The sequence below is a fragment of the Rhineura floridana genome, chromosome 1, assembly GCF_030035675.1.
Source record: "Rhineura floridana isolate rRhiFlo1 chromosome 1, rRhiFlo1.hap2, whole genome shotgun sequence".
In the NCBI taxonomy this organism is placed as follows: Eukaryota; Metazoa; Chordata; class Lepidosauria; order Squamata; family Rhineuridae; genus Rhineura; species Rhineura floridana.
Genome location: NC_084480.1, coordinates 212,900,811 through 212,926,821, shown reverse-complemented (window position 1 = coordinate 212,926,821; position 26,011 = coordinate 212,900,811). Strand labels below are relative to the sequence as shown.

The following is a 26,011-nucleotide window of genomic DNA, read 5'->3' as shown; positions in this document are numbered from 1 at the left end:
GATAGTGTCATGACACAGATGATGTCAGCCAATATGGTTATGCACAGTGCACCAATCTTCCCTCAGGGAAACGAGGCTGTTATTCACCTCACTTGTGAATTCATGAACACAGTTTTAAAGTCATTTTCTTTAACCAACTTTTTTTGGGGGGTGGGGAAACACCAAAGATTTCGCTGGACTGAACTAAGATAGGCATGTCAAGAGAACATCACATGTGCCCTGCAGCTACAGCAGCATAGTTTGGATTCCTATGATGTTGGGAAAAATTAAGCGAAAATCCTGTCAAAACAGTGTAAATAATGCCAGCAATGTCATGAACTAAACACAACCTGATAAATACATCCCAAACCTCACCTGAATCTTAAGTGATGTATTTTATGAGGATTGCCAGGGTAATGGAAGAAGGGAAGATACAGCAGGGGGAAAAATTCTGTCAGATGCAACTTCTCCCTTCACTACAGCACTGTGGCAGGAAAAGCCACACCTAGGCTGCTTTCACACATGGGGCTAATTACTTTAGTTTAACGGATTAAAAAAGCAGTGCTTCTATCCCGATTTCTAAAATTCCTTTCACGCTGCAGTACCTTTTGCGTTAAGGAATAGCAGCTTTTTCAGCCGATACACTGGCATTTCATGCAACTGTCTTTCACACAGCTGCAATTAACATCTTGTTTTCATCCCACACCCATTATACACATGTGCACTCTTCCCCATTGTATAGAAGGTCTAAGATCTCGTCCCGTCACCATGTAAGCCCTCTCCCGATCTGACTTTTTAAATTATTTTAGTTGTATTGACACAGGAGGTTGTGTGGGAAATGCTGCTGCTATCTGCTCCAATGTTGGAATATCGGTACGATTTTTGTTAGGCAAAAAAACCCCACGCGACTAAAGGTCAGGAAGGCACTGCATGCTGGGATGCATGTCACATGAGTGGCTGCAGCTAGCGAAAAATTCCCATGATTTTCTGGGTTCCCAGCCTTGCAAATGGATTGTTTCTGGTATCATTTTTCACGGAAATTTGTGCTAAATTTGCACTACATTCCACTAGAATTCCAGAGCTAGCTTGTCCGTCGTGTGAAAGATCAAATATAATGCGCAAATTACCAGGTAAGACATCGTCAGAATAATGGAATAAAGTGCAGAGTGAAAGCAGCCCTAATGCAACTTACCATTCTATAGAATTCATCATAGTAGACATAAACCTTTCAAGGCCTAGGCCTAGCAAGCCTACTGTCAGGGTTTTCCATTCCTTCAAGCAATGGGTTCCAGCCCTTCCCCAGCACCTGCTATTCCTGACAGACTACTCATTTGTGTTACCTCATGCAGTGTATTTGTGCCCTATGTTAAAGTGAAGGATTTTCCCAGCCTGCAGACGCAATGATGAGAAAGGCATTACCTGTTGAAATTCTGAACTATTCAAGGTGAAAAGGGGAGAAAGCAAGAACCCAGAAGAGGGAGGAGGAAGAAGCTGGGGAAGGGCCATATATAGCTCACTGGTAGAGCATGTGCTTTGCATGGAAAAAGTCCCAGGTTCAATCTCCAGCACCACCAGGTAGGGCTGGGAATTTCCCTTGCCTGAAATACTGGAAAGCTGCTGCCAGTCTGTGTAGACAATACTGAACTAGATGGATAGGCCAATGGTCAGACTCGTTATCGGGCAACTGCCTCTGTTCAGCGCCTCTCCAGTGGTGGGGTGGGGTGGGGTGGGGCAGTTGTGCTCTATCCTAACTCCTTCCAGCCCAGCAGATTATTTTTTTATTTATTTTAACACAATTTATATACTGCTTACTAGTCAGAAGACCTCTAAGCAGTTTAACAAAGGGCAAACTAAAATAATATAAGCAATTTTATAACAATTATGCCTAATAAAATTCCACATTAAACTATGTTAAGCTCACGTGCCTGAGTAAACTTACTGGAGCAAAAACGGTTTGAGCAGGTGCCAAAAACAATATATTGAAGGTCCCTGCCTGTCAGGTCCCAGGTGGGGAAGCCCTCGCTGGCCGAATTCTCTTCAGAGGAAGACCCGGAGGCTCCATCTTGCACCCAGCCCTTGGTGAGGCTCCATCTGAGGGTGAGGAGCCAGGGCCCTGTGATGAGGCCAGGGATGGGCCGTCTGCAATTTCAGCCTCTGATATCAAGGCTGAACTGGTCCTGAGCCCAAGGGAGAGGCATCTAGACTGCAGGCCTGTCTTCCTCGGGAGTAATGGTGGCTGAAGATGACTGATAACAATCAGCTGAGGTTGGGGGTGTGGTTCAAGCAGCTGCAGCTCAAAAACTCTAGTGCTAGGCTGGAGAGCTGTTGGAACAGTGTCTAGACCTGTCTCCTGATCTTCTGTTGACTCCAGACCTGATCCTGGATCTGTCTCTTGTCTTGTCCTTGACCCACTTTGCCCATGGACAGTTTGGCTCTTGAACTTGTTTCTTACCTGACCCCTTTTACTGTGGACTCTGCTTGTTTGAACTCTGACTTTGGATTGGCCTTGGATGTTTCCTTGGTGTTGCCCACATTGGGGTTGTTGGTGGGAAGTCCCTTGACCCCTTAGGAGCCTGGTGAGAACAGGACACTGCCTAATATTAATGGGCAGGATTACACAGTAAGCCAGGGCAAATGTTCTGACTCTTTTTATACTTAAGCCTTGAAGGTTTTTGTTTTTCAAAAGTCTGAAGTATTTCTTTATTTTACAGTTGAGGTTAGTTGCTGAAAAGGAAGAGTGGGTTAATGTAGTGTGTGTGGTGGGGATCCTGTTCCTGAAAAAGGTACCTAAATCCTGTACCCAAAAGCAGTCAGAGGACCTGTAACTGATAACCTTTTTTAAATTGAAATTATATTTTGACCAATTTTTATAAGAGTAACAATAATAAAGGAACAGACACAGGTTAATAAAAAACTTGGGCTCCAGTTCCCATCAGCCTCAGACAATGTTGCCAACAGTCAAGGATGTTGGGAGTCCAACACCAGTAGTGTAGTGGAAAATTCAGAAGTGCAGAGTCCCTTCATATTAGTCACAGCCATGTCTCATCCCCCCCTTTTTTGCTGCTGAGTTGAGAATGAGATCCTTGTTAATACCTTCTCCCATAACAGACACCCCTAGGAGTCAATAAAGCATGAAAGGGAAGAGTGTTAGCTAGTGAGAAGTCTTCTCAGTGGCTGACCTATCTCCTTTCACTCTGATTGGCTCCAGTCAGCAGGAAAGGACAAGGAAGCATGTTAGAAGACTCTTCCTTTCATATTGATTGGCTCACAGGGTGCTGGAGACAGAGGGACCCTGCTGGAACCCTGCTACAAACAAAGTAAAGGGTCAAAGACCCCCTAAGAACCTGGATGACTACACCCTGCCAACACCATCTGCAGGGCTACAGGTTCCCCCATTCCTATATTAGTTCATTAGCCTAGTGTGTACCACTGAGCAAGAATAGATCCTCCACATTTAAGCAAGATTAGCTGATAAAATTGATTCCACTGCTAATTCATACTACAACTTGATCTTAAGTACAGACAAATGTCGTGTCAATTGGTGGCAATTTCTACTCATTTAGAGAAAAGAGAAGTGACTTAAAGTCAGTCAATGCTTCCCAAGTTGTGAGAAGTTCACCTGCTTGCTTGTACCTTGAAACAGCTAGTAAAGGCAGGAGAGCAGTCAAGACCATTTTTCTCCTGATCATTGCCAACCCTCCCAATTCCCAACACAGAGCAAGTGTTTTGCTGTTGTTAAAGTGGGAAGGTTACCAACCAATATTCAAAATGGTACCTCCCCCACAACCCCTCTGGAATGAATCTAACCTTCTAGCTTACCATATTGTCTATGATGAAACTTAATCACCATCATGAAAAAGGGCAATGCAGTAGTTAAAAATATTTATTTCTAATATGTTTACCTTAACAGACATAAGGCATTTCCCAAATTTCATACAGAAATACATAAGACATGCATAGACCAATATGGCCTGTTTCAATGAATATTCAACATGGTAAATATAATGTCAGTTTCATGAATATAAATATAATATATAGATAAAAATAAGCACATCATACAAAATTACAATCCAGACCTTAATCAGCAAATTGTCATATGGATAAATTCACTGCTGTGAGCATTCACTGCTTTTAAATCTTGTTTTTGAACCACCTGTTGCCTTACAGGCTTTTGTTTCAAATTATCAGGACAATGCAGCATAACCACTTATCAAAGCATTGGTTATTGAAGTCTCCACATTACACTAAATGCTACTAGATCACCTCTTAACATTAACTGTTAATGCAGTTTATCGTGCTTTTTGTGACTGTTCTCACTGATACAGAGTCCTGTCACCTTTTTTTTGTTATTGTTGCTCAGGGCAGCCATTTTGTGCTGGCACTCATGGCACTTTTATGAGTACCGGGTACCTTTTTTATATATATATATACCAAAAAAGCACTGGTTAGGCTAAACTTCATTTCTGCAAAACCCTATAGACATCCACCCTAAGCATACTTATCTGAGGCTACAATCCAATACACATTTTCCTGTGAGCAAGTCCCATTGAACTCAGTAGGGTAGGAGTTACTTCCAAGTAGACACAGGATTGCACTGTGAAAATATAATGGATATGAGATCTACTTCCCAAGTATTTGTACTGGGTTTAGAATGGGGGCTATTAGTTTCTTTTCCATATCATCACAGAGTATAGACCATTCTGATCCACAGCCCTGAAAATTCAAAAGGAACTAAGTGGTGAACTACTGGCATTTATGGATGATTAAATATAAGAGGTTGCAGGAGATGCATGAAGGTCTCAAAAAAGTTGTAACAATACTTTGGCAAGAGTGCAATGTAAGAGCATATGAGGTAGACCTGTTATGTAGGGGGGGTGTCCTCCTGACCAAAGTAGCTCAGTCATTTTCCATTTAATTTAAGGCAAAACTATATTACTCTTCTCTTTCAAATCTTGACCCCTTCATTTCTGATCTTCTTGATCACAGAACAGCTTGTGTTATATGTTAAGATCACTCTATCAGAAGCCTGCCAAACCAAACAAGATTATTGCTTCAATTTTACCCTCTTCAGATTTGTCCTTTCTTCATATGACAGCCCACCAAAACATGAGCTGAAAGGATGTTCTTTGACCCAGCCCATTCAACTGAATTCCAAAAGGATGGCAGTATTTAACTGCTTTGTCATCTGTCCAAATGGAAGAGTTATTTGGGCCCTCCTTTACTTTCAGAGAGAGTTAATATTTAGAACAACACTCCTTGATCTTTTTCTGGAGTGGAATGTTAAGAAGTCAAAACAGAGCTTCAGCAATGCTTTGTCAGTAACTCGTGATGACTTGAGGATTAGAGTTGGTGATCTTTCCACTAAGATGTCGTCTTCAGGCTTTCCCAAATGTTTTGCTTTTGATATGTTCGGTTATGGTTCAGCTGCTTTGGTTTGTGCATCCTGCTCTTCAGTTTGGCAATATTAAAAGACACTTTGATACTGTTACCAATGACATCTAACCTGTAGAAACAAGAAAGCATCAAATAAGTTAAGAGATCATATACAGGCATTATACATTCTGGTCTGCCTATTCACATGTAACCCAGATTGGTACCTATAGGCATCTATACAATTTTGTTACTTTTCCATTCTCCCTTTTGAGAAGTTAAGTGAGACACAGTCATTCAGACAATCCTATACCAATCCATGGTGATTCAATATAATTTTATAGAACTGCCATCTTTTCTGGGCATACAGCAAAGTGAGGGTAGAAGGTTTGCTTGCTAAATCCCTCTGTCAGGCTGCAACAACCATTTAAAAACTAAGAATGGCAATCCTTTCAGCTAATCTACTTTGGACCTCCTTTTTGATTAAAGTAATCTGCATCCAAGTACATTTAAACAGTGTGATGCCTACACTTCTATTAGTTAATGTATATTTTTATGTCCATAAGTAGAACTCTCATTCTAGTCATCCACAGTCAGGATTTCATGTCTTGTGGAGATCCATTAAAAATGCTTTCTCTCTGAAGAGGCTTAGTATTTTGAAGTACAACCCATGTTGATAGCAGAATATTTACAAACGGTATTGCCTTGTACACAATAATGCTCAACGTGACTCATGCAAGTAAGAAGTCAATATGCTACAGGGAAAGTTAAAAGAAAAAAGAACACCCTCCAGTCCTGTCTGAGAGAGAGCTTCTTCTCAGCCCCATATTTGGTGCTTAATTAGATGTGGCACATGAGCAAAATCCATCTGCTGAGCCAGCCTAGCCCTAAAGGCAATTGAGCTGAATGCAACCCTAATTCTATCCAAGATCCTTCCTAACCCTTCCAGATGCCTCATGCATGTATTTCCAAGTAATGAAATGTTTCATGAAGGAGTTTGTTCCATAGAGCAATGGATGAACTATGTAGGTAACAGTTGGGAAAACTTTGTGGTTTGAAGATTTCACCAGCTACTTTTCAGAGAAGATTCCACAGCTACTATTGAAACCAAAAGGTTTGACTGTCACTGATTTTTAAAGGAGAAAAACACATACTCTGTTGCACAGGCACTTCTTTTAATTAATCCCTTTCCCACGGGATGTCAAGAAACCAACTCACCTTCTCATTTTCCTGCTGTTAGCTAGTTGCCTGAATGCACATTTCAGTCCAAGCCCTTTGCAATCACTGTCTTTATGAAGATTTCTCCATCCCTTCTCTGTGGTGGACTGAGCCCTGTTTGTATTTAAAAAAGAAAGAAAGAAAGAGATGCAGCTATGAGAACATTTCCATTCTTTATATATTTTGTATCTTATAATTACACGTTTTATCCTAGCTTTACTCCATACAAGTCTACACCACAATTTTATCTTCACAAGAACTGAAGAGGTAGGTTGGGCTCAAAGAGAGAATCCCAAGATGACTGGTGAGTTTTGTGAATGAATGGAGATTTGAATCTTGGTGTAAGTCTAACACTCTATATACAACACTCCGCTTCTTTGTCTGCATTTCAGCTTTTTGAAAATTGTGGCCTATCATACAACTGGATACGACATCAGTGCAATTGTGTTCAGGCCACAATAGCCCAAATCCCTTCAATCATATTTAAGACACTAACTGCACAATCCCTACCATGTGTACTTAGAAATAAGTGATACTGAATTCAGTGATGCTTACTCCCAGGTAAAGTGGGGTTCAAATTCATGCAATGTCAACCCCACTTACCTAGGAGTAACCCCCTTTGGATTCAACAGGATTTACATGTGAGTAGACACAGTTAGGACTGAACTGTAAGTATACTAGACTCTAGCACTTCATTATAGCACAAATGAAAGAGGACAGAACAAAGAAAAAACATACCAGTGTTCTTTTCCAGTCTGGCAGAAGTTCATACACTTCTTGTCTTTTAGGTTAGCACATTGACATCTGTTCTGAGACTCCTGAAGTCTTCCAAGAGCTAAATCTCCCAGTGACCGCCTGGTTCGAGAAGGACCCCCAAGCCCATACGGCACAGTTCGCCTATCATTGGAGGACAAAAAGTAGAGAGAAGAACTGTTTAGTTTCATTCACAGAAATCAAATTTAGATGCTCTGATATAAAATGACTCTTGCCAGATCAATGGTTGAACCACACATTTGCTAATTTACTAAAGAATAACTTTTAACACACATTTCCATTGGCTGGTGGAAAAGGTGACACAGTGCCAGAGATGCTGAACTCCACTAATTTTGTTGTTATATGCCTTCAAGTTGATTACAACTTATGGCGACCCTATGAATCAGTGACCTCCAAGAGCATCTGTCATGAACCACCATGTTCAGGTCTGTGGATTCCTTTATGGAATCAATCCATCTCTTGTTTGGCCTTCCTCTTTTTCTACTCCCTTCTCTTTTTCCCAGCATTATTGTCTTTTCTAGTGAATCAGGTCTTCTCATTATGTGTCCAAAGTAAAAATATAAGTGTGTGTCTATGACAAACACATATTTGCCAACATAAGCATCAAATAGCTACACCTGTCAGGTAGAAGTGCATACTTGATGACAACCCCATCAAGGATATATTTGCTTCTGTGGACTGTGTTAAATGTCTTATTAGTCAGAATTCAATGTGCATGTTAATGAGCATCCAGTGAGGTCTGCCCCAATTCAAAATGCTAGTAAATTTGCACCATTTGTGTCTATTTAGCAAGGCAGCTCTCCTCCCAACTATTACACTATTAAACCAACTAAATGAAACACTAATTGCTGTGTACTAATACCAAGTGGTGGTGTACAAAATTACATTTCAGCACACTTATCAAGGATGTTTTTAACTGCACAACACAGATTGTTGGACACCAATGTTCTTGGGCTTTCTTTATTTATCTGTAAAGGATGTGATTAACCAGGGTCCTCCCTCACATTATGCTGAGCCAGCAAGGAGTCACAGAAGACTCTGCAGCCAGATTCTGTCTTAACAGAATGTACTAAGCATTTACGCACACCCCTTTTGGGCTACAACCCAGCAGCAAATTTCAGTATAATACTGCAAATTGAATCAACTCAGATTAACACCCCACACACATGCACACCCATCCCAAAACTAAATTGAATCGACTTTAACTTTGCAGCATTAAGCAACCTAGTGCAAACCACATTCATTTCTAAAGCAAGACATATTGATTTCAAGAAGAATTTTAAATTTGCTTTGGACCAGGCTTGCATAAAGTTTTGAGTAGTAAGCATGTTTACAACCCAGTAGTAATCACTGTAAGGCTGCAATCCTACACACACTTGCTTGAGAGTAAGGCCTGTTGGACTTGGTGAGAGTTACTTCTGAATCCAATAGGGTTATACTATTAGCAAAGTGTGGCCACATAGCAATTGCCTTGATTTATACTTTTATTACACCATCAGGGGAAGCTTTTGGACTTTTTTTAATGCATGGAGCTAATAGTATGATTTATCTGGTTAGAGTTAAGCTAAGTATAAGGTGCACTTAGACTTTTCATTGTACTTTAGCCCTTACTGTGGCTGGTTACATGTCCGGAGAGCACCAGACAGATGACTGATATGCTGATGTTAAGGGAGAATTAGCAGACTAATTAAGCCACAACAGCAAGCAGCAATATTACAGCAATAAAAACTACACTAATGGCTTAGTTCCAAGAAAGAGGCAGTACTCACTCTGGAGTGTTGATCCAGATGATGTCCAGGTGGCAGAAATAGACGCACTCCTTATCCATCAGAGAAGAACAAGAGCAGCGCTTGGACCTGCGCAGCGGCCAGGGGGCGCTCAAAGGCTGCTTTTCGGCACTCTCAAAGGCGCTGAGCTCAGCGTCTAAGGGGGGGGGGAGAGAAGAGAGCGTTGAGTGGCGCTTGGGCAAGAGGAAAGGAGCTTGTGGAATAAGACTTTTAAACTCTCCAATCGGAGCCGGCAGAGTTGGAAGGCGCGTCATTCAGAAAGAATACGACGGCTGCCTTGCTTGGCGCCTGAGCAGGAGGACGGTAGTTTCAAGAACCTGCGCAATATTGCAAGGTTTATCACAGACACGCAACGACCATTATTACAGGGCAACTTTCTCCGCCAGATGTTTTAAATGAGTTACACGTGGCCCATAAAAACAACACTTTTAATAATAATATTAATTCGAGAGTAGCAAGGAGGAGCTCTGGGAAATCTAAAGGGGCCGCTTTGCGAGGACATTTAAATTGAAGTGCCTCCGTTGTGTGGTACACAAGCTATTCAAACAGCTGATGCATTTAAATTAATTTCACGCGTTGTAGGACGAGCTACAAGAAATGAAAGCACCGCAGTGGTTTGTGTGGCGCCTTGATGCTGCTCAGCGCTTTGGATCCGTTCAAGCAGCGCGCTGTCAGTAAGACCGCATTCAACATTCCCACGTTCTCTCTCCCTCTCCTGATCGTGTGGGTGCGTGCAGAATTCTAATCAAGAATCCTAATAGAACCCTTCTGTTCAACTGGGTTTATTTCCCAGTACGCCTACGGGACTCTTGAATTTGTATGCCATCCCAACAAACTCGGTTACGCTAGAGATTCAAGAATCACTGCGATTATTCTTGGAAAACTGCGTTCCTTTGGCATCTATCGAATAATGTGCAGCGAAGGTCTATGCGCGCTCTTAGCCTAATATGGCATATGCCAGAATAGGTTCCCTCTGATCGAAGCAGATGAATGGAATTTGCGATTTCAAGGCAATGGATAGGTTACGTGTACCACCATCAGAGATGGAGGAGCCTCTACGATGTTTCGTCCACGCGACCCACTTAAGTTTGCAGTCCTTTCCACTAACCGCTGGAGTAAGCTTCATTGAATTCAATGGGACTTGACGACTGCGCTGTTAAACCGGAGCGCTCGTGCAACTCCCCGGTGGCGACTGCGTCGTCAGCTACTCCAGATTTAGAGTGTGTGGATTAGATTGTCCACAGTGAGTGTCTTTACCGACTGTTTTAAGTGTGTCCGAGCCAGTTAAACTCAATGGGTTTAGTCGCTTACCTCTGCAGTCAGCAATGAAGTGCAATAAAATTCTGGTGCCATTGGTCCGAAATTCCATCCAGGTAACCTCCCCGGGCTCACTGTATCAGAATTATTCCTAGAGATTAAACGAGATCGAACTGCTCCTAGGTATTTGGTCAAGGAGATAAGCCGGGGCAATTTAAAAAAAAAACACCACTGAAGAGTGAAAGACTGTCCCATCCGCAATCTAGTTATGCCAGAATATTGGAATACTGCGCTACATCTACCATTTAACATGTACCTGCCCTAAGACTATGTTAGCGCTCAGAGGGAGGAATCTGGTTTAAAACCAACCACTCCCGGTTAACTGGGCTGCGGATAGCAGCCCGGGCGCTCCTTAGCATCTTAGCAGCCAGGCGAAGGGCGCTCAGGTAGGTAGAAGAGCGTGGGCGGTTACCCACAAAGGACTTCAGACCAATGACATCCGAGTCTTATCGTTCTTCATCGGCTGGATGCAGTCTACCAGCAAAAGTACCGTCTTGACCGAGACACGCTTGTTGCAGTAGGAACTTGGAAAAGGAGGGAGAAAGAAAGTGTAACGAAGGTCTCCCCTTACCTGCGGACAAAGCGCCCTGGCTGATCGCAAAGAGCAAGGGAAGGATCAGTCGTGTATAATCCATCCCGACGACTCCTCCGGCAACGGAATGGAATTAGCCCTTTAAACCTCTTCGCTCCCCTGGCAAGTGTTAGGTAGGCGCTGAGCGAGCAAGCAAGCGATCGTTCACGGAGGAGCCGAGGACGCAAGAACTCCGCAATCCGCTAGACGGCAGTGAGGCAAGCTGAGGACAGAGTAGGGAGGGCTGGATGGGCCGGCGGCGGCGCTCCTTGTTCCAACGATGCTCCCTGAGAGCTTCTGCCTTAGTTGGCTCTCCGCGGCTCCTTTTATATGCACCCCTAGCGCGGAGTAAACACAGCTTCTGCTTTATTTTATCCCGAGACAATGTTATTGTGTAATTAGTCACCGAGAGGCAACGTGCAGAGCGAGATAAGAGTAGGCTGGAAAGGAAATCGCTGCAAGCTTCACAGAGGCAGACGCCGTCTGGCAAGGCCAGGGGCAGGGTTGCACAGGAAAATAAATACCCGGCCGCAGCAGACCTTTGGAAAAGAATCCCGAGGGCGAAGGGCGTCTCCACCACTCAGCCAGCAGGGGGCGCACCACCGTCCTCCTCAGCCGGAGCGGTTTCTGCCGCTGATGTGCTTTGGCCGTACAGTACTTCGTGTTGTTAGAAATAGTAGCGGGATTCCTTTAGGCTCAGCCTTAATCAATAAGGAGAGGACGACAATGGTGACTTTTCCCAAGATATGCAAAATACAGGAACGTTTTGCCATTTTTGGTTCAATACTGCCATCATTCTGTGTGGCAACATGAGCTAGCAAGAGGAAAAGAGAGGTCTCCATCGCCAGTACCTTAAACCATTCATTCAAACGGTGTGGAGAACCTGTGGCCCACCAATTGTTGCAGGACTCAAGCTCCCATCACCCCTGACCATTGGCCATGCAGGCTGGAGCTGGAGTCCAACACCTGGAACGCCACAGCTTCCCCAGCCCTGCATTGATTAGACACCTATTTAACATCTCCAGGTAGCATTGTAGTTTTACACCAGGGACGGGGAATCTGTCGCCCTGGACTCCAACTCCCATCAACCCCAGCCAGCATGGCCAATGGTCAGAGGTGATGGGAGCTTGAGTCCTGCAACACCTGGAGGGCCAGAGGTTCCCTTCCCCTGTTTTAGTTAATTTAAGGCAGTTAATTTAATTTAAGGCAGCAGTCCTCAGCATTGCAAGCATGTCTGGGAGTATACAGTTGGACAGTAAAATAAGAACATTTTTTTAAAAAATCTTCCAGAATTAGACAAAAGCTCCATCCAGTCTGGCAGCCTGTCTTCATCAGTAGCAGCCAGGCAGCTACCCTGGGAAATTCTCAAGAAAGACACAGAGAGCTATCTTGTCTTGGCTCCAGCATGTAGCAATCAGAACTATACCGCCTGTGAATACAGTGATAGTTCCATTTTTAGCTTTTGTACCTAGCAGTGCTAGATCTAAATTATGGCTTGTTTATTTCCACTTATATAAAAACCATGTGGCATGAGACAACCCTCACTAACTCTCACAGTACTACAGTGACAAAGGGTGGCATCAGGCTGGTATTTACCATAGGTTTTTTTTTTTTAAGTATACTTACACTTTAGTTGTCTCACAATTTGATATTTGCAGAACTGAGTTCTCTCTGTTTTCTTAAAGCATCCACCATCGTGGCTCTTTACTGGCACCAGAATTTATGCTGTACAACCGTCAACTCCTCCCACATGTGCCCACCCACAATCAACATTTAGCAGGGGAGGCTATGGTGTGAAAACTGTCTCTTTAGTATAACTGTCTCTTTACTATAATTTAAACACTTCAGACACAACAGTAACAAACGTTTAGAGCAGGTAGTAAAGTGACGAAGGCACAGGGGGAGTGTCGGCAGCTTCTGGGCGTGTTCTTCTGTGGACTCGGGAGGGGAAGGGATTGGCTGCCAGACACCAGCTGGCAGGCAAAGGTCGCAGGGGGCCAGACTGAGTGCTGAAGGTGACATGCATCTGGGGGTGGCGTAGAGGAAAGGGGAAAATGCAAAGAGCAAAATTAATACTGTTCACCAAGTTCCTTGCACCCCCTCACCAATGATCCAAGCAGACCTGGCACCAAACCAGGCTCCTCCTCTCCTCCTGCTGCACCAGTTCCTCTGACCAGGCTGGGATGAAGCAGGCGCATGTCGTGTGCAGCGGCTCTGGACCCAGTATGGCTTTTTTTTTCCTGGGGGAGGGGAGCCAGTCTTGTGGTGTTAAGTCCTCATCCATGAGAGATTTTCATCCACCCTGGTTGGAGAGGATCTCTCTGGCCGCTGGGCCAAATTCTGCAAGATGCAGGGCTGGAGATGGATTCACAGTGAGCTAGGATGACGTACAGATGGATCTCCTGCCAGCACGGAGTCCGTCTCCAAGGGTTTGATAGGTAGATGATACAGGGACATAGGTTGGACAATGCAGATATAGATTTGCAGATGTGGTTTTTGGAATGACCCAGCCAAAGCAGAACTATTTCAGTGGGAGAATCAAGTACATGCTTACATAACAGCTGTTGAAATTAACTGGTCTTGAAACTGCGCTGAATAGTGCCTATTAGGCCTGGTCTACATAAACAACAAAATAAGGCAGTAGAATCTTGGAGTGATGAAGTAAACTGTACCACTTCAAGTGAGGGCTTCAAAAAAAACCCTCCCCAATTCACATTTAAAAAAAACCACATACAAATAAAACCCTACTACTACAATTAAACACTTTAGCCCAGCCATTTTCCTGCTATGCTCATTTTCTAATTGCAGGGAATTCTATATAGCGGGAGCATTCAGAAGTGGTCCCCCGCCTGCATTCCACAGTAGTACAACTATCTCGGGACTCTCCTTCCTCTTTCTCCTACATAGACCTGTCCTTATTGTAGGAAAGTTTAGGAAACAAGTGCACCTTGACTTAAAAACATCAGAAGAGTCAGCTGGATCAGGCCAGTGGCCCATCTAGTCCAGCATTCTGTTCTCACAGTGGCCAACCAGATACTTATGGGAAACTTGCAAGCTTGACCCAAGTCCGACAGTGCTTTCCCTGTTTGCGATTCCTATACATTGGTGCCGAGAGGCGCATTGCCTACGACACTGGGGGTAGTACATGGCCATCATAGCGAGTAACCATTGATAGCCTTATCATCCATGAATCTGTCTCATTACTTCAAAAATGGTCAACATGACTACATGAAGCAAGAATACCTTTAAACTTAATCAGTTTTCTCTGTTGTAAGCATGTTTGAATTTGCCAAGTCTGTCACTTAATGATGTTCCTATTTTGTTTGTTTGTTTGTTTGTTTGTTTGTTTATTAAAGGGAAGGTTGCTTCCAAGGTTTCTTCTTTCAGGAAATGCATCTACAATTGAAGTGACTCATCAACACATTTTTTTTTGCTTCTGGAATGCATTGGGCTTGCTCGAGGAAAGACGACATGGATGCAAAAATGCACAGCATTTGCACAGCAATGCACAAATGTCAGACAATGAGGGAGAAAAGGCCTTTATGTTTTCTTATCTTGAAATATTACATTGAGATGATTTTTTATATTGTTTACAAAACCACCAGTAGGTGGTGAAGTTGGGACAACTGCTAGGGGCTCCAGGACCAGCAGATGGCCGACCACCCCAAGATCAAGGGTTAGTACGGATTTACAGGAGGGAAACTGCATGATAGCTTCTGTTTGCCGGTAATGTCATGCGAACCATGCGAATTAAAAGGGGATGCAAGTAGCACCAAACACACAGTAAACCACCGTGTGGATGAGCCCCAAACCTTGAAACAGGCACCTAGTAATTTGCTCCAGTTACTGTACTACCTTCCTCTGTCTCTTTGATGATCGGTAAACTGCAGCAACTTTTCTCTGGTTTATCATAATGGGAGATCCCCCTTCTTTTTCCTGCTTAATATTCCATAAGTTACAACATTACAAAAATAAAATATGAACTTATAAGTTTATGTTTGGTCTTAAACTGCTTCACTCTGTCTTAAGACTGAACAAATCTTTTGCTGTTGAATCATCATTTCAGAGCAGATTCACACAACCAATTTGGGGGCTTTTTCTTTTACCAGTGATACCTTTAACAAAATAAGACATCCCAAAGAGCCTTGGAACATTACAAAGACTAACAGATGAATTGTGGCATAAACTTTCACAGAACAAAGCCCATTTTGTAAGATGTATCTAGTTATCCTCCGTTGGCAGGGTATATACAGAGAACAAAATTGTCAACAGTGCACCCAAAAGATCATGCAAGAGGTGCACCCGGTGAATGTCTACCATCCTGATAAGAACAACTGCAACACAATGTTGCAGTGTATTTCCCCTCCCTCAAGAAATGATCCCATTCAGAGCTCCAGCCTGAACAGGAATCTTATGGCACCGTTCGTATGTCTTGGGGTGGGAGTATAAGAGGCGGAGAAGGGAAAATAGTTACATATGCCGCCTCCTCCTAGCTTCCCCTGTTGTGCTATATAGCACTAGAGCAGAACTGACAACCGTGTGATCCTGCAAATGTTGTTGGAGTCAGGTTCCCATCAGCCCCAGCCAGCATGGCTAATGGCCAGGAATGAGAGTTAAGAGTCCAGCAATATCTGGAGGGCCATGAGTTCCCCACCCCTCCACTACAGGTGTTAGGACTGGGGCTGAATCCCACCCCAATCTGATGATTTCACAGCTATATAGTGATGGTGGTTTCCTGGAGAGAGAGGAAGGAGGTGTCCTTTCCTTCCTCTTGAAATATACTTGCATAGTGCAGGGAAAAAACCCTCACAGAACACCCCCCAACCCTGATCCCCCCCCCCAGTCACTTAGAGCCTAGTTAAATGCAACACTTCTTGTGTCATTCCCTATCATACCCTAGTTTTAAGATTTTACGACAGTGCAGGCTGGCCCCGCCCCACCAGCCTCAGTCTGCCTTCAGCCAGCCCCTACCAACCCACCTGCCTGCCTTCTTCCTTACAGCCAGTCCGGGACCTGGCACTCCCTGCCAGCTTCCTCCTCCTTGGCGGCAGCATTCCACTGGTGGAACTCAGCAGGGAGGAGGCTGGGGACAAAGTGGTCAGTAGTTGGCTCCTCCTATCATTGGCTCTGGCTCCACCTCCCGCTGGCCTCACTGCCTTCCCCCCTACCCATTCCAATAAGCACCAGCCACCACTGACGGGCACCAGCAGGGGTTCCCCCTGCTGCTTCAGCCTAACTGCCCCTTACGCACTGCATTCCCGGTGAAACTCCTCTCCGTAAAAAGTGTACTGCCTTCAAGTCAATTCTGACTTATGGCGACCCTCTGTATAGGGTTTTCATGAGGCTGAGATGCAGTGACTGGCCCAAGGTCACCCAGTGAGCGTCACGGCTATGATTTGAACCCTGGTCTCAAAGGTCATAGTCCAACACCTTAACCACTACACCACACTACCTGTCATTAAATAAGAGGATCCACAATATGCTTGGGAAGGGCTCCATTAGCATCAGGCACAGTTAGGCACTGACTGTATAAGAGCCCTCCCACACCTCAATATTCAATTTGTATGTATCCTGGAAGGTGACAAGTTCTTGTCAGGCTGTGTTTGTTTGTTGGGCATTCTTATCATTTACAAACATCTATAGTTCAGGGTACCTAGAGTACCCCAGCCAGAGCTTGGAAAAGTTATTTTTTTGAACTACAACTCCCATCAGCCCAATCCAGTGGCCATGCTGGCTAGGGCTGATAGGAATTTTAGTTTAAAAAAGTAGCTTTTCCAAGCTCTGCCCCCAAATAGGTAGAAACCACTGCCTTCTGTATGAGTGGTCCTGTTTTGCCTCCCTGCTCATAGGCCGGGTATGGAAGGCATCTGACCTGTACAAACCAATCCAGTCCACCATGCCTCTTCATCTGCCCCCGGCACTCCCCCAGGTCATACTCCCACCTACCGGACTGGGAAGACAACTGCCCCACTCAGGCACTCGATGAGAGCAATGTTAATCCCCACTGCAGTATGCTGGATGAGAAGGTTTAACTCGGGGGGGGGACCCCCTTCAGGTGTGGCTGGACTACAGCTCCTAGCAGCCTCAGCCAGCATGTCCAAGAGTCAGGGATGATGGGAGTTGTAGCCCTCCGACATCTAGAAGGTCACAGGTCCCCCCTCCCCAGTTTAACCCTTCCCTCCCACAGCACTGGAATGGGAATGAAAAAACGGTGTCTTCCTTGCTCTTCTGCTCATTCTTGGTGATCAGCTGGGTCGGGGTTGAGCAAAGGGTTAAAGATATGCATATGCGAAGTAACTTTATGTGCAAAGGATGTCTGTGTTTGTCTGGAGGGGGTCTAGCCTTACCCATCACTGGTATGCACCCTGGCCGCTTTTTACCAAGAGAATATGGCCCTCAGGACACTCACACCATCCTAGTTCTCTATTGGAGGGGATGATAATAAAGTGGAAATGTGAATGGCAAGACCTTTGCTGTGTCAGTTGGCCTTCAGCAACTGCACATGTCACACCAAAATGAGGACTACATGATGGGAGACATACTTTCCTGGGAATAAGCTCCAATGAACACAATATGTCTTACTTCCAAGTAACCATGCTAGGATTTTGCTGTCCGACAGTTTTGTTAAGTCTGGAGGCGTTAGTAAACTGCATGCAAATTCCATTATTAAAATACATTAACACAAACCAAAGTCCATTAAAAGCTACCCACTCACCTTACAAACAATTTGCCCCTCATCTTCAGATCAAATATTAATCCAGTACCAGTTATCCAAGGTAAAACACATGAAAGATGGTTTGAAAGTACTTCACCCACATTACAATCTCCTTGCATGCTGAAGGTTAGTAGATCAGGGAGAAGCCTGGGCTATAGCTCATTACACTGGAAAGCTTTAGAAATCGAACATTTACATCATGAATCAGATCAAAAGAGATGATTCTCTACCTGCCAAATAGGTAGAACTGAATGTTGTAATTATTAGCACCTAGCACAATAACTACACATACTAAAAAAGCCTGTACCTGTGACATTTTTTTAAAAAAAGAATAGATGAATAGATCATAGCCCGATTGAAATAAGGGGTGGGGGACGGAGCTCCATGTATGTATTTGGAGCTCCAGCACTCCAAACAGAAGCGCTACACTGAAAGGATTATATTGACTCTCAGGTTGCTTACTGCAAGATATATGCTGCTCTTTACATACGTTAATTTGGAGAATATGCTTAGCTTACCAGATAGCCTTTATTTCAGATAACTATTCCAGGATAACCACAGTACCTTCTAACTTAATGGTGCATAACCTTCATAATACAGCTACTTCATAGAGGAGACATTACCTGTAGAGTTGTCAGCTTTCTTTATTTCCCCTGAGCCTGTGACTTCATAAGGCGATTGCCTCCATGCCTTCTGGACCAAGTGCCAACTTCCTTGGAGGCAGAAAAAGCAAGGCACAAGCCAGAGCTTGGAAAAGTAACTTTTCCAAGCTCTGCTACTCCAACTGGACCGCCCTACCACCACCATCACCACCACTGCTACCCCACTTGGGCCATCTACCACCAATTGCCCTGCAAGGAGGATCTCAGGAAAGCAAGAGAGGCACGTGACGAAGACACCAGAAGGCTTCTCCTCTTCCAGCTCCTCTCCCTTGGGGTCATCTACTGCCAGTTGCCCTATGGGAAGGATTCTTCTGACTTGCTATTTGCTGTTATTTCTGTGTATGTGCACACATATTTTAATGTACATTGGTGTTTCTTACAAACCACCCTGGAAGGATTTGTATCCTGAAATGAATATAAATAAATAGCTGGAATAAATAAATAAAATACCTTGGTTGTGGCTGCTGACCATAGGTACCAGGTTGGCCACTGTGGGAAATGGGGATAGCGGCCTAAATGGACCTTTGCTCTGATTCCACAGAGTTCCTTTGATCTTAGCAACTTGATATGCAGCAGTTAGGAGGTGATAACACTTATCTCCATACTGTGAATAGTTTCACCTGCTAATTCCTGCATATTTATTATCTGCTGCTGAAGACGTAGCTACAGAGGCTGATAGAAAAGTGTTGCAGTACTAACTACCCCAAGAATCCTTTCTTTTTGAATGGTTATCTAGTTGCCCAAAGATGTTTACTTTGTTTTTAATGGAATGTATAACTGTGTGAAGCTACCTTGGCTAGGATTGCCAACTTTTTTCTTGGCCCTGCTCCTGTGCTTTGGACAGCAGACTGACTAGCAGAAATTAAGCAAAAATGTCATCCCTATGCTATGGAACAGTGCCTGCCAGATGTTTGTTCACATTACAGAGCAAGTAAAAAGAAAGGAAAAGAAAAGCTGGCAATCTTAAGCCCAATATCAAGATTTTCTGTTATATAGTGCAGATATCCATAGTGTTCCTCTTTCTGTAGGAAAGTCAGTTTCTCCAGTCTGACCACACTCTTATTATTTTGTTTCTTAATGCATTGCATTTATAATCTTTCCTCCAAGGAGTTTAGTTCAGAGCAGCATAGTTCATTCTCCCCCCCCATTCCTGTTCTCACAACAACCCTATGAGGTGGGTTAGGCTGAGAGAAGCGATTGAGTCATGGTCACCTACTGAGCTTCATGGCTGAGCAGAGATGTAAACCTCTATCTCTCTTGCCCTAGTGAGTCTGACCCTCTACCACATTGGTTCTTCCTAGTAATACCACTGAGTCTGGCCATGAAGTGCAAAAGTGGATGGGGCTACAGCACCATTAATAGCTGGGTAGAACGTCTGAGCTGTGTAGAACCTGTCACACAGGTGACACCAGCTGATATTCCCTCTTCTACACAACTATGAAAGAAGCAGGAGCGTTGCCCTCTTTTACACCTGGTGGCCGCTCAAGATGGAGTAAGCATGCAAGCATCATTTTGTAATGACTTAATCAACATTGCATGGGACCTGGGTGTGGAAAATGAGGCTATGAAATCTCAGCTCTCTCCTGGATGGGCAAATGGCCACATGTATTGAACGACACTGCTCATCCTCCACCCCAGGAGAGCCAGCTGCCCCCAGTCCCTCAGCAATGTGGTCATTCCAAAGTGCCATAGTCTTGTCAGTTTGCATAACCTTCGGAAGGATGCCCACTGTTTGAAGGCTAGGCCAAATGCCCCCAGATGCAGGGGGTGCGGCACCATTTAAAAGCTCATGCCCTGAAAAGCAAACGGCTATAATTAGCTGTCACACTCTGCAGATGTTTGATGTTTGGAGAATACACATTTGCGGCCTTGTTAACAAAGGCAAAGCAGGAGCCGGGAACAGACTTCAAAGCTCCACTAATCCCCCGATTCTCCTCACGGAGGGGGTGCACAAGGACAATAGGTGCACAGAGCTTCAATCGGGGTGGGACGGGACTGACCGACTGAGGCCTTATCTCGGACACCCTCTCCAAACAAGGAGGTGTCTAATTATGTTGGGTTGAATGTCCACCGGCTTGAGGGAAAGGAAGAATGAGAGTGATTTAAAAAAATAATCATACATATTATTTTGTGCCATTTCAGACAAGATCACAAAAAGAGAGGGAGGATTTCTAGAATTCAGAAGGAACCAAGAGATAGAAAGGAAAACCTCCAAAGCCTACCAAAATGGAAGGCTGTTCACAGCTTTGCAGGTACCACGCATTATACAAAGCTAGCAAAATGGTCATGGTTGTTGGGGATGGGGGAGTGTGGAACAAGGGTTTACATATAGCATATATACGATCCAGGTTGGGATCATCCCCCTTGTCGCTAAGCCAAAGTGGGTGTAACCAAAATTATCAGGCCTTCTTCCCAGGGCTCACCAAGCTTTCCTTCCTTCCCGTTCTCCTTTCCTCATGTCCTTGTGTTGACTTTAGACTGTAAACCCCGTGGGGCAAGGGACCCGACCTACTTGATCTTCATAAGCAGCATGTACATAGACAACACTACAAAAATAAGTTAACTAAAAGGAAACTGCTTGGAGGTCTTGACATTCAAGCGGTATATAAAATGGAAATGGACTGCCTTCAAGTCGATTCTGACTTATGGTGACTCTATGAATAGGGTTTTCATGGTAAGCGGTATTCAGAGGGGGTTTACCATTGCTTTCCTCTGAGGCTGAGGCAGTGACTGGCCCAAGGTCACCCAGTGAACTTCACGGCTGTGTGGGGATATGAACCCTGGTCTCCCAGGACGTAGTCCAGCACCTTAACCACTACACTACACTGGCTCTCACAAGCGGTATATACATCGTGTTAAATAAGTAAAACAATACATTGCAGGGCCAGAGATGCACTGCAAACATGTCTGAGCATCCACCCATCTGGGATTCCTGTCACTGAGGGCCAAGGTTCAACGCCGGGAGAGAATATCTTTTGTCACAACAGTGTCTCCTAGTGGAGCACTTTGCTTCTTGAATGGCTGTCATTCACTTCTATGGGAGGAAAAGGAAAACCATACTAGAGGATTCCAGGGGGGCATGGGGAGGTTCCAATGGGCCTGCTTTCTGCCATTGGTGACATGCACCAGTCCCTGAAAATGATTCCTGCTCCTATACGCATAGCCCTACCTTCACATAGGACAGGGCTGCTGCACCTTTGATAGTTGTGTAGACGAGGGCATTTCGGATGTTTGGGTGTCAAGCATACAACGTGTTTGTTCTTTATTTATATATTTAATCTGTACGTGGGATTGCCAATTGTTTCTTCCTGGAGGACTCCTCTGTCTTCAACAACTTTTGAGACAATCAGAAATACGACTGGTGATGCTTTTCCAGTCACCAGTTCTGCCTTTCAAATGTTGGCAGTCCTAAGATATAAATATTTTTAGATCCATTGTTATGTCTTTTGGTTTTCCACAACCATTACCAAGTCCTCTAAAAAGGCATCAAAGGTGCTTCCAGCTCGGGGGGGGGGCTTAATTTGCACATGGGTTGTAGAGATATTGCAAACAAGCAATACCTTGGCAACAAGGTTGTTTTTTAAAAAAAAAACTTACTGAATTTCCCCTCGACTGGGTACATTTAAATTAAATGGTGAGAGTACAGGCTGGCATATTTTTGATGCTGACAGCATTGTGTGGGCACTGCAAAAAATGTGCATGCCTGGAGAGCCCTGACCCTACAATAAACGCCCATCTGGAAGCACGGCAAAAGAATGTATGTAACCAGCCACTAACTGGTTATTAGCACAAGTGGATGAGGTGGGTCCTACTGAAGAGCTTTGCCGCTCATCCGCCAAGCAGGCTCCTATGCCTTTAGCAGTTGCAGGTTGCATATCAGAAATTGAGGCACTACAACCTTTCTCCATCACTGTGTTTGCCTCATCTGCTGAATTCTTGCTTGTCTCACAGCTGTTCAAGTACAGAAATATTGGCAGCTCTAGAACTTAGCCACATAACTGTGTTTATGAAAAAGTAAAGGCAGTAGCGGGGGGGGGGAAGAGAAAGAAGAAAATTTACTCTCAAGGGTTCTTTCTTTCAGACACCGTGTTTATCCCATGTCAATGTGCTGATGAAGCACTATATTGTTGTGAAGCTATTTGCTTGGCCTTTTAAAAATCCAGATATAGCACTGTGTTTGCTTGCCAGCAAGGATGTTTCTTCCCCCACACATACATTCCTGGATGATATCTCTGACTATGCACTGAATTCCTCCAGGACCACAGATGAGAGGATGATGTAGTTTTTGAGCTTGGTAGGTCTGCCCTGCTTCCACCATTAGGTGGAGGTTGCAGGCTGATCAGTGCGGACATGGGTCCATTTTTTCCAGGTATGAGTTTGTGTGCCTTTGTCCAGACATGGGTGCTTTCAATTTTAAGCTTATGAATTCTGCCTCAGTGTTGCCCACCCACACTTGTGGGCAGTGCTTGATGGGATGTATTCACACTGTGTGTTATCCCTTCCCCTCAATTACTGCTTCCTCGCCCTCTTGGTAGCTCTGAAAGTTTCAGAAACCTGAGGTTTGTGAGCATGCATGCAGATATTAATTTACCTGTATGCAAGCACCTTTTAAAAAAAAGTTTTGCCCATGGAATTGTGGATCGATGAACTTCCACCAAAGCAAACATTTCAACCACGTTTCACAGTGGACACAACAGCTAGCTTTTTGTTTTTGCAATACATGTTTTTTTATTTCCTGGCTTTGTGCAAAAGAGTTTCAGAAATAAAAATGTGCCCATCCCCTCGAGACAGAGAACCAGCAGCCCACTGAAGAGCACCTCAACAGAACGAAAAGCAGCCAGGCAGGTGGAGCCATGGGCCCCTCCAGTCTGCAGACCCTCCCCCTAAATACAAAAAGCCATTGTGCCACCTGGGGAAGAACATAAACAGTTTGTTTCACACGCAAGCACACTTGGCAAAAGCAGGACGGGGAGAGTGATTTGCGGTGGACAAACCTAGAGAGTGAGCAAGTGTTCATCTTGTTCTTTCTCTTTTTCCTTTCCTATCTCCTGTACCTGTTGATATTTCCTGAAGAGCCAATTTTATTTTTCTTTTCAATACAGCTACTTTGTGTGAGAACAGTTCTGTGCAAAACAGCTGGTTTTTTTTTTTTTTAAAGGATTACCAGAAATGTGCATTCAGCAACAACTGGTGGTAATAGGCACCCTGTATCATTTTTTGATTGATGGAACCAAAATACCTACATTGTGCTGTAGCAAGGGGTGACAGACAGCACTCAGCAAAACATCACCACACACATTAAAAAAAACCACGCCCAGTACTTCAGTGTTTGTACTCAGGTAACATGCAATTTTATGTTAGATTTGTTTCTCTTATTGGATTATCTGTGGATGGGAACAATCCAAATTAAATGGGGCAGGGGAAACGTAGCCTGCCAATTGGATGAGGAGCTCAAACCCAAACTAAGACACAAGTAGTAAAAGGAAGGACTACTGAGTACCTGAGATTGGCATATTTGCTGATTTTTTTAAACTTTCTTTCACCTTAGAAATATTTCTGCGCTCATTTCTTTAAACATAAAAAAACTTTCACTTTAAAACAGTAACAACAATGAACAATGGTCAGACACACAATCAGCAAGCATCTCTGCCTTCTGCACTTGTAGGAGAGCCCCACCAAGGATGGCATGGGGTTTTCAGGAAGTGTGGGCACCCAGGAAGGCTACAGAATATGGACCATCAGAGAGATGATTTATAGAATGAAAGGACACTCGCAACTTACAAGCCCCCTTGGCCACCGTGAAAGTAAGCTAAGTTCAACAAAAGTCCTCTCCCTACCCCGAAAATTTCTCTGAAATTTTCATTCTTTAATCATTTTCCAGTGTAATTTCTTTCCTTGAATGGTTTTTTTAATGTTTGATATATTTTTGCCACGGCACTATTCCTGCTTTTCTTCCACAATGCAACTCAAGGAGACTTATGCCAGGCTCCCAAGTGGCCTTCCATGGAACTCAGCCTTGCTTATCTTCAGCATGATTATTGCATTAGGCCCCTTCTGATCCTGCCCTGATGCCAATTTAGGGTTGCTAGGTTCTTGGCCTGAGACTGATCCTGTATCTTTAGGGGAAGAGAAAGTCAACCAAGTGCAGGTGTTCTTGCAACTCTGTAATGGGAAAAACCACAAGGGGGAATTTTTCCTTCCCCCTGCACAACTTTTAAAGATACAGAAGACCTCTTAGTTGCCAGGCCCGGCCTCCAAGAGGTCTTCTGTATCTTTAAAAGTTGGGGAGGGGGGAGGGAGAATTCCACCTTGTGGTTTTTCCCATTACAGAGTTGCAAGAACACCTGCACTTGGCTGACCTTCTCTTTTCCTAAAGATACAGGATCAGTCTCAGGCCATGGACCTGGCAACCCTATGCCAATCTCTTCCTAGGCTCTTCAGAATCTCTGCTGGGGACAGCGTTAACATGTGTTTTCCACCCACCTCTTGTGCCTGCCGTAGGAGGCAAAGATCTAGTTCTGGCAGGCAGGCAGATTGCCCTTGCTGGCTGGGGCTGATGAGAGTTGGACCCCAACAATCTCCGCAGGGCCACAGGTTCCCTAATCCTGCTGTGAAGCTTTCAAAACTGAGCAGGACTTGATTGCAAGTCTCCCTAGTCTTGGTTCCAGCACACTATCAACTATTACACTGCCCTATCTTATTACAAATGAAAAATTATTTATTTTATTAATTATTACATGTATAACCCACCTTTCCTCCAAGCAGCTCAAGGTGGCAGGCATCACAGTTCTTTTCCTCTCTAATTTTATTCTCACAACAACTTGTTAGGTAGGCTAGGCTAAGAGACAGCACTAGGTTATCTGTAGCTGGTTTTGAGCCCCCTTTTAGGCCTGAGTTTGCTAAAGTATCATCAGGTGTTATTCATTTTTAATAAATACATCAAGCCACAAGGTGGCGCTTTGCTCTAGACGTTTATATTAGAAAACCCGGAATGGAGTAAATGCAAGCTAGCATTTGATAGCACATCCATAGCTGTACGACTTGTTTGTAATGCTTTTATCAATGAGATGTGTGACATTGCCTTCCTGCCTTGTCTGTATGCCAACAGATGACAGGAGAGAGGATCTAATAGGTTGGTGATCATAGCCAAAATGCGATATCCAATGTAAGGCTTACTCAGAACAGATCCAGTGGAATCAAGCAACTTTTGAAAGCCATGGTGGTATAGTGGTTAGAGCGTTGGACTAGGACTGGGGAGACCCAGGTTTAAATCCCCACTCTGCCATGAAGCTCATTGGATGACTTTAGGTCAATCACTATCTCTCTGCCAAACCAAAACCCACAGCGTTGTAAGACTAAAAGAGGGCAGAGCCAACAATATATGGAGGGCCACAGAGTCCCTAGTCCAGGCCTAAAGGATGGAGATGCTTTCCTCATGCACCTTGCCAAATAAGGACATAGTCTGTTAGTGAGAAACAAACTATTTTATTAGTTAGTAGTAGTAGTATTCATATGCTTTCTGGAATTTTTATTTTTTGTACTATCAGTTATATCGGTTTATTTATTTTTTCTTTGTTTTCTTTTTCTTTCCTTTCACTGTTAAATTTGAAGATAGAAG

The 26,011-nt window shown here is 44.0% G+C and overlaps 1 protein-coding gene across 4 annotated transcripts; it reads right to left on the bottom strand.

The window, feature by feature from the left end:
* Positions 1-3,853: 3,853 nt before the first annotated feature.
* Positions 3,854-25,202, bottom strand: EDN1 (endothelin 1). 4 transcript variants are annotated; one of them, XM_061592080.1, is made up of 6 exons: positions 25,144-25,202; positions 11,017-11,717; positions 9,111-9,264; positions 7,306-7,464; positions 6,568-6,681; positions 3,854-5,482 (listed from the first exon to the last, which is right to left on the bottom strand). In XM_061592080.1, the coding sequence occupies exons 2-6, from the start codon at positions 11,078-11,080 to the stop codon at positions 5,341-5,343; spliced, it is 633 nt and encodes a 210-aa protein (XP_061448064.1). In that variant the 5' UTR covers positions 11,081-11,717; positions 25,144-25,202; the 3' UTR covers positions 3,854-5,340. The 4 variants fall into 4 exon arrangements, with proteins under 4 accessions (XP_061448064.1, XP_061448075.1, XP_061448069.1 ...); XM_061592091.1 differs by lacking the exon at positions 25,144-25,202 and adding an exon at positions 13,122-13,172; XM_061592085.1 differs by lacking the exon at positions 25,144-25,202 and adding an exon at positions 12,643-12,762.
* Positions 25,203-26,011: the final 809 nt, after the last annotated feature.